Source organism: Myotis davidii, unplaced genomic scaffold, assembly GCF_000327345.1.
Source record: "Myotis davidii unplaced genomic scaffold, ASM32734v1 scaffold575, whole genome shotgun sequence".
NCBI classification, from domain to species: Eukaryota; Metazoa; Chordata; class Mammalia; order Chiroptera; family Vespertilionidae; genus Myotis; species Myotis davidii.
Genome location: NW_006290306.1, coordinates 2,623,165 through 2,631,964, shown reverse-complemented (window position 1 = coordinate 2,631,964; position 8,800 = coordinate 2,623,165). Strand labels below are relative to the sequence as shown.

Sequence of the window (8,800 nt, the reverse complement as noted above, 5' to 3'; positions counted from 1 at the left end):
TCGCATAGACCCCGCCCACTAGGATTAGCCCCGCCTCCATCTCGAACGGGCCCCGCCCCACGTCCCTAAGCCGTCGGCCTGTCTCTCCGCGAGCCCCCGGGTCTCAGCCCTCGGTCCTGGCCGGCTCCTCCTCCCTCTCCGCATCCCAGTTCCGCCCATCCTAGCGCACGTTTGTCGCGTCCGAATCGACCCGGCGACCTACTCCTGCCCCACCACCCTCATCTCCGATCCCTTCCCAGGGGTGGCTCCGCTCGCTAGCGCCCCCTTCATCCTCAGGGAAGAAACATATTCTGGTGCTAAGTGAGCTGCGCGCGGAGGACGCCGGTGAGGTCCGCTTCCAGGCGGGACCCGCCCAGTCCGCAGCTGAGCTGGAAGTGGAGGGTAAGCCGCTGCCCGCGGGGGCCGCCTGGAGTGGGCATCACCTTCCCTGGGCCTGGCAGGCTGGCGGCTTGTCCTAGGAACGCTGCCTCTTCCACCTCCCTTTCTCGGGGGGCTCTCCCTGGGCGGGTCACAGAGGGCAGTGCGCCGTCTCCGGGGGAGGAGGAGACTTTGAGTTGAGGGTACAGAGGAATGGGCCCGTGGCATTGAGATCTGAGACCCGGAGCGGACGCCGTGGGGGGAGGGAAGACGCGTTTCTCTTCCTGGGGGTCCTGCGTGTCCCTATTAACTTAAGCCCTCGTCCTGCACCCCCAGCACTGCCTCTCCAGATGTGCCGCCGCCCGCCTCGCGAGAAGACAGTTCTGGTGGGCCGCCGGGCGGTCCTGGAGGTGACTGTGTCGCGCTCGGGGGGACACGTGTGCTGGTTGCGGGAGGGGGTCGCGCTATGCCCGGGAGACAAGTACGAGCTGCGCAGCCATGGCCCCACCCACAGCCTGGTCATCCGTGACGTGCGACCTGAGGACCAGGGCACCTACTGCTGCCAGGCCGGCCAAGACAGCGCCCACACGCGGCTGCTGGTAGAGGGTGAGTGAAGCTGACTTGGGCAGGAGGCCTGGCCAGGCAAAAGTGGTCGCCTGGGAGCTGGGGGGCTGAGACACACCTCCCGCAGATATTTCAGGGCCTGGGGTGGCCAGTTGGTCCTGGGATGTATTGAAGGTAGGAAGGGGGGGGGGGGCTGGGATCTGTTAGGCTGAGGAGAGGAAGGAGCTGTGTTCTCCACGGGAACCACCTTTCTACACCCCTTCCTGACCAGTACCCTCCTCACTTCCTCCTGCCACTGCACCATGTTTGTCTCACCTGAGTACCCCATTTGTAGCCAAGTTCTTATCCTCCCAACTACCGGCTCCTGGTTTGTGGCCCCCACAGGTCCCTCACCCCCTCCTGCTCTCTGCTGGCTTCTGCCCATCTCAGTGAGTTCAACATCAGCCTGGGCAGAGGGCTCCTGAGCTAGTCCCATTTCTTTCCTCTCCCACTTAAGAGATGCCCCACTCTCCACCCCAATTCCTGCATTCCCTTCAGACGCCTTGCCCCTTGCAGCACAGACAGCCGTGACAGAGGCCCAAGAAAGGGTGGGGCAGAGGGTGAGGGCCACTCTGCCTGTGTGGGTGCCCAGGTTCTGCCAGGGAGGATGGTGGTACCCACTTTCTCCCCAGCCCCACGTGGAGTTATTCCTCTGCAGGTAGCTAGAAGGACCGAACCAGGCCAGGCGGGTGCCCTCGGACAGCTTGGAAGGCACATGCCCTTACCCTGGGCAGGGATGGGAGGCAGGGAACCAGAGGTGTTGAAAAACAATAAAAGTGGTGTAGCCCTTTTCCTTGGCTCTCTGTATGACGAAGGAGGGCAGAGCTGGCCTGGAGGACCCTGTGTAGTGAGTGACACAGGGACCAAGAACTACAGTGCTTCTAAGTTGGCCCATGGACGTGCCAGCCACCGAAGATCACTACTCTTGGCAGAAGCCACAGTTTGGCACATTTATAAAAGATGTAAAACAGGGTGGGGCGAAGGGAGACAGAAGCATGAGGTGTCCAGGGTGGCAATGACAGACACCAGACATGCATCGTGCATTTAAGCCCCCTTAGCCCCAGGCCTCCTCCCCAACCCAGCCCAGAGCAGCAGCCCCCACCCCCATCCTCTGTCACTGCCCTCAGGCTGGTGGCTTTGCAGAGGACAGGGAACCAGGGTGAGGGGTGCTGCAGTGGAGAAGGACAAGAAGCCTTGGATGAATCTGGCTGAGAGGCAGAGCAGGGGAGGGAGAAGGCAGACCTCCCCCACTTGGACATGCAGGAGAGTGGCCCATGGGACCCCAGCAGTGGAAGAGGAGGTGGGCAAACCTTGCAGAAGCCCTACCAATCAGAAATCTAAGGCAAGGGTCCCAGTGTTCCCTCCAACCCCACCCCTTCATGCACACGCACGCACAGGTGACACACTCACAACCCTGAGCACAGCCCAAAGGGGCTCACAACCCCTGTCCCTCAGGAGGCCCTTGGGAGAGGGCTTTCCCTCAGACCAGGCATAGCCCGAGACAGGTCCTCCCTTCTAGCAGCCGGGCCAGTCCTCTCCAGGGTAGAGAAACAGCCATAGGCTACAGGGCTAGGTGGGCTGGGTGGTGGCCCAGCAGGCCTCCGCAAGCTAACAGAGCTGGTGACCACAGAGTCCAGGTGGGCGGGAGCCGCTAGACTGCTATACCCGCACAGGGGGCCCTGTGCAGGCTGTCAGTGGTCCCCGGGACCCGTATTCATAGTCCATGTCTGTGGGTGAGGCCATGAAGGAGCTCAGTGAGCTTCCTGTCTGCCGGTCCCGGAAGCTCTGGATATAGCTCTGTGGGAGAATAAACACAGGTGTGAATGCAGCCACAGACTCCTGCCCTGAGAGCCACCTCAGGCAGACATCCTCTCCCTGCACCCCCACAAGCCTGAGACTCACCCCAGACGGCTGCAGTCCCAGGACCTCATCACACTCATAGTCTAGCCCTGAGACCCTACCCCATACCATACTTAGTTAAAATTCTTACTCAGGCACTGTTCCCCCATCCCAGTGCTGGGCCCATCAGGCTCCTGGTGCAGGGGTTATGATGGGTGGACAAACACTAGGCCTTCTAGACAGTGCCCAGCCCCTGGGGAAAGCCCAGTCCTGCTTGGACGGAGCTTCCACACTCCCTTGACCCCATTCGGATTGGAGGGGCTCGGAGTACTCACCGGGGAGAGGACATCTCCATTGAAGCGTTTGATGGGCACTGGCCTGCGCCGATAAGCAGGGTCAGGGGGCCCAGGCCTTGGAGGAGCCCGGGAACCTCTGGAGGGAGCCCTTGGGGGTCTCTTCTTGCGCCGCTTCTCCTTGCGCTCTTCCTGCTGCCTTATCCGCATCAGCTGCACACGTCGTCGCTGACGGCTGATGACCACTGTGGAGGGATGGGCAGAGAAGCGTCTCAGGGGTCCACGTGTGTCATCTCCACCCTTCCTACCTGTGACCCAGGGCTTCCAGATTCCCCTTATCTGTAACCCCTCCCTTTCCTTTCCTGGTCTCCCACCTCCCAGATGGGGATTCCATTGCTCTTTACCTCTGAAGGTCTTTATGGAAGATTCCTAGACTTCTAGGTACCCCCTCTCCAGCTGTCATCCCTCTCCCAACCCTGAGGTCTAGGTGACTCACCAAGACCAGCCATCATCATCCCTCTACTGGACAACCTCAGCTGCCTCCTCACTGGTTTCCCTTCTACACTTGCCTTCCCCAGTGTTTTCTACACTCAGCAGCCAGAATGAAATCCCAAATGCTAAATTAGATCATGTCCTCCCTGCTTTAAGCCTCCAGCAGCATCTCATTGCTCTCCTAATAAAATCCAGCCTGGCTGGCATGGCTCAGTGGTTGAGCATCGACCTATGAACCAAGAGGTCACGGTTCGATCCCAGTCAGGGCACATGCCTGGGTTGTGGGCTCAATCCCCAGTGTGGGGCATGCAGGAGGCAGCCAATCAATGATTCTCTCTCATCATTGATGTTTCTATCTCTCTCTCCCTCTCCCTTCCTCTCTGAAATCAATAAAAATATAAAACATAAAATAAAATAAATAAAATCCAGAGTCCTCATCATGGCCCAGAGGGCCCACATAACCAGCATCCCTCAGTCTCCAGTCCAGCCCCATTTCTTCAACAAGCCAAGCCCATCCCTTCTCAGGCCCCCACTCTTGCTATTCCCTTTTCTCTAGCTCTTTGCCTGGCTGGTCCCTTATTCTGCAGAACTCCACTTAAACGTCACCTCTTCCAAGTGGCCTTCCTTGAGCACCCTGTCTATAATAGCCTCTGAAGGTCATTCATATTACCCTGCATATCTTTCATATCACTCTGCACAACTAGAACTATCCTGTTTGTTTGCATGTCTGTTAGAGAGGGACCTCTTCTATTTTTGTCTCTGCTGTATCTCCAGTTCTGGAGTGGGCTTAGCTCAGAGCTGCTGCTCTGTACGTTGTTGTGGAATGAATAGTACCACTGAGGTCCTATCTTCTTTCCCAGACCACGATCGAGTCACCTCTCTAACCCTATTGAGGCCTTCCACTGCTGGTGTGCACAGCTTCTCCCCCCACTCCACAATTGCTCACCCGCCCACCCCCCTCCCCCACTTCTCTTATGACCACCCTGGTCCCTGCCCTCTCACCTTCCGTGTGGGAGTCCCCCTCGGCCGTCACCCGCCACTGCACCAGGACGCCCATCAGGCTGAGCAGAGGCCAAAGCGCCAACAGGGCCCAGCTCCGCCAGCAGAGAGGAGGCACCGGGGCGGCGCGCAGCCGCTCCACCGCATAGCGCCCCAGCAGCAGCAGCTCAGCAAAGTAGTCAGCGGCAGTGGCGATGAGCGCAGCACCAGTCACAGCGGTGGCCAGAGTGGTGAGCGGGCGAGGCCAGCGCAGCGTGAGCAGCGCGCAGAGCAGGCCGCCCCCCAGCAGCAGCCCCAAAGGTCTCCACACGGAACCCGGCTGGTAGTAGGGGGTGGAACCCAGCAGGGCGGCAGCAGCGAGCAGGAGACCGAGCAGCAGCCCCACCAGGAAGAGGCCCACGCTGCGCACCAGCATGGCCACCAGCCCGCACAGCAGCCCGATGCCCAGTGCGATGCCCGCACTCGCCCCGGCACTCAGCTGTGTCTCCAGCACCCGCTCCCGGTAGCACAGCAGGAAGATGACCACCGAGCCAAACAGCAACCCAGTGAGGAAGAGCACTGCCTTGAAGCAGCGGTAACCTGGAGGGGAACAGGCGCCAGTGAGGGGCCAACGTGAGGTCACCCGGCTGCAGGCAAGGGGTAGAGGGATCAGAAAGTGAAATCTCAGGGGAACCAGAGGCAGGATACTAAGGTAAGAAAATTGGGGGTCATTGGGGTCCTGAGGGCACCAGTGATGGGGCCACTAGGGCCAAGGGAGGTCAGAGAGAGAGGTCACTAGGTGTCACTTGGAAAACAGAGAGACAGACATTGAGATGAACATTTGGTCTTTGAGGGTTAGAGGAGTCAGAGATAGGTCATTGGACTCAAGAGTGCATCAGTGATAGGGTCATTGGGGTCGTTGGAGTCATGGGGGTGAGAGAAATAGGTCACTGGGTCACAAGGGGATCAACAATAGAGTCATTGGGGTCTATGAGGGGGGATTGTTCAGAGAGGTGAGGTATTTGGAAGTCAGAAAGAATTTGAAAGATGAGGTCTTGCAGGGGTCACAAGGCTTCAGAGATATGGCATCTTAAAAGGTTATAAAGGGTTATTAGGGACTGGTTCCAGGAGATGAGGCCTTTGCAGGTCAGGGGATTGATAGACATGGAATCATTGGGAGTATTAAAGGGTTTCAGAGAGAGGGTAATGTTGAGGCCAGAGAAATGGGATTATTGAGATCTTGGTGGGGGAGGAGCAATCAGGCAATGAGTTCCTAGCAATAGTTAGGGGAATGGAGTCAAAGGGATAAAAGGTGATGAGATAGCTGGAGGAGGGGGGTCACTAGGGCTTACAAGGGGTCATAGGGACTCAAAGAGAATTATAGGATGAAATAGTGGTTGTGGAGTTCCAGGAAAATGGAGGTTATAGGGCCATTTGGGTCCATTAAGGGTAACCAGAAGAGTGAGGGACTTGCTGATCCTGAACAGTTGGGAAGGTGGGGGTGAAGGGGTCAGGGAGAGCCAACGAGAAAGGTCAAAGAGAAGATTCAATTCTGGGAATGAAGGGAAGCATTAGAATCCAGGAGGTTCTGGAGTCAGAAAGAGGAGCAGGGCATACACAAGGTTCAGAGTCCAAGAGCCTGGGAGTGGGGGCATCCAAGAGGGGTAAGGTGGCAGGAAAGCACAGGAGAGGGAATGTCAGGGTGTATTGAGCAACTGCAGAGGGATGGGGTATGGGTATGGATTTGGGTAGGGGAAGGAGTGAGGTAACACAGACTCCTTGGAGGCCCAAATGTATCCTGAACCCATAGAGGGGCACTGCCTCCTGCCCACTCTACAATTGTTCAGCCAAGAGTTTGGGGGTGGAAAGAAAAGGACCATCTGGCTCCCATTCCTGCCTACTACCCAGCCAAGCTAGGGGGGAGGTGTAGAGGCATCAGAGCACAAGTTTCACCCCACCTCTGCCAAGCCTAGAACCCAGACCTCCAAGCTTCCTTTACACTTCTTTCAGTCACTGATAATGCTCCTCTTGGAGGCTTTCCTTGGGCCTCCAACCAATAGAGATTGCTCCCCTCTCCGAAGTTCTGCAACTCTAGCTGTAGAGCCACTGGGCACTTACTCCACTAGTCTATCTGGCACCTTTCTGCAAATTAGAAAATGGTGTGCCACCCAGGCCAGTGTGGCTTAGTTGGTTGAGTGCCCCATGCATCAAAATATTGCTGGTTTGATTCCTGGTAAGGGGACATGCCCAGGTGGCGGGTTCAATCCCTGTTTGGGATGCATGTGGGAGGCAACTGATCAATGTTTCTCTCTCACATCAATGTTTTCCTCTCTCCCCCTCTCCCTTCCTCTCTCTCTAAAGTCAATAAAACATATTAACAACAACAACAAAAAGAGGAAGAAAAAGGTATGCCTTCCTCTAGGCAAAGCAGCCTTGTGCCAAGGCCTAGAGTTTGGCAAGTGGAGCATGAGCTGGGTTTCAGGCCCCACTTGCCTATGAACTCAACTCACTTATATAGTAGGCATCCTGCACAACTGTGCACAGCCACCCTGATTATTGGAGCCTGATTATTGTAGGCGATCTTCATGTGTATGATTACTATCTAGTCTACTCTACAGTTGACCTTTGAACAACACAAGTTTGAATTTCACAGGTCCACTTATACATTAATATTTTCAATAAATATACAGTCAGCCCTCCATATCCTCAGGTTTTACATGCACAGATTCAACTGACTGCAGACTGAAAACAGTATTTTGGATCTATGGTTGGGAATCTGTGCGTGCTGAGAACCCACTTAAGTTATATGTAGGTTTTCGACTGCACCCAAACCCTCATGTTATTCAAGGGTAAACTATAATATGTATCAAGGTGTGAATATTCTAGAAGCCTCTCCCCCATTATACTCTGTGTGAAGGGACCATGCTTAATCACCCTGCTAACTGTTTTCAGTGTCTAGCTAGAACAGTGACCCAAACACATCTTCACCACAATAACTATTATTTATTGAGTCCCTACTAATTCTCACAACAACTCTATGTGAGGTAAATATCATAAAATCAATAAAAACATATTATTCCCACTGTTCAGATGAGAAAACTGAGCTAAGGCAAGTTAATATGCCCAAAGCATCACAATTAGTAAGGTACAAAGCCAGGTTCAAATTGAGGCATGCCTAATTCAAAAAATTTGTGTTTTCTAGGATCTAGATCAGCTGTTGCCAACCTTTCGGACCTCACGGACCACAGGTTGGTGACCACTGGTCTAGATGATATAGGAACATGTGGTATGAAAGAAAGTAAGAAAAGGGAGTTATTCATGCTAATTTTGGTGGCGGTGGTGGGGGTGGGGGTGAAGTTCTGGAGGAGATTTGGAGTGCATCAGGAAAATAGGGAGAGAATGGGGAGCCGAGGTGGGGGATGAATTGGGGGTCTCACCGAAGAAGCAGTAGACGACTCCAAATAGACAGCACATGATGCAGACGAGGGCCGGCAGTGCCTGGTACCTGCGCTCCAGGGGCTGTTCACAGGGTGCACCCCAGAAGGCATCATCTGGTTCGGGGGGCAGGAGCTGGAACCGCAGTGTCGCCACAGTGCCTGGCATAGTGCTAGGAACGAAAGGGAGTCACCCTCCCAGGTCAGCCTGACAGAGAGGAAGCTGGAGTCAAGGAGGAGTCCTGGGTCTCCACCAGGATGGGGCAAGAATGGGAGTGGGAGACATAGGCAAGGACACGCTGGACAAAGGAGTGGTGCCCACATCAGGCAGCTCCAGAAGCATCGTTAATTGGAGACAAAAGACAAAGGGAACAAAAGTGTCTGGCTAGAGGGGGCCAGAATGAAGAAGTCAAAAGGGGAACTGGTTGGGGGGAGATGAGGGCAGTGTGCTGCCAGTGAGGAGGCAGCCAGGAGACTCGTCTGTGGGCGGCTAAATCTGGGATTGTCCAAAATCTACCTGGGCTGGAAGCGACCTGAGCTTTTGAATGAAAGAGGCTGTGCAGAGGCCAGAGGGTCCAGGGGTGCTGGGCGCCAGAGGCCGCAGCTGCCTGGGGTCCAGGAAAAGTCCGTCGTGCGGGGAAGGGAGCTGCTGGGCCGGAGGAACCTGTCTCTGCGCGGCGGCGCCGCTCCGCCTCCAGCACCGGCTGGCACTCCAGTCCCGCGGCGTCCGGGGCCTCGGGCTGGGCCTGGGGAAGGGAAAGGAGCAGGAGCAGGAGCAGGGCTCGGGCCGCCCCAGAGCCGCGG

The 8,800-nt window shown here is 56.0% G+C and overlaps 2 protein-coding genes across 2 annotated transcripts in view; one reads left to right on the top strand and one right to left on the bottom strand.

Annotated features, from left to right (window-relative positions):
- The window catches only part of OBSL1 (obscurin-like 1), a 19,586-nt gene extending 17,847 nt beyond the window's left edge, over window positions 1-1,739 (top strand). Inside the window, 3 exon segments of the mRNA XM_006779338.2 lie at window positions 165-381; window positions 694-963; window positions 1,619-1,739. Coding sequence (XP_006779401.2) covers window positions 165-381; window positions 694-963; window positions 1,619-1,626 — 495 coding nt within the window. The 3' untranslated portion in view covers window positions 1,627-1,739.
- Window positions 1,740-1,886: 147 nt separating this feature from the next.
- On the bottom strand, window positions 1,887-8,800 carry TMEM198 (transmembrane protein 198). Its single transcript, XM_006763377.1, has 5 exons — window positions 8,514-8,800; window positions 8,000-8,204; window positions 4,587-5,162; window positions 3,135-3,337; window positions 1,887-2,757 (listed from the first exon to the last, which is right to left on the bottom strand). The coding sequence occupies exons 2-5, from the start codon at window positions 8,163-8,165 to the stop codon at window positions 2,620-2,622; spliced, it is 1,083 nt and encodes a 360-aa protein (XP_006763440.1). The 5' UTR covers window positions 8,166-8,204; window positions 8,514-8,800; the 3' UTR covers window positions 1,887-2,619.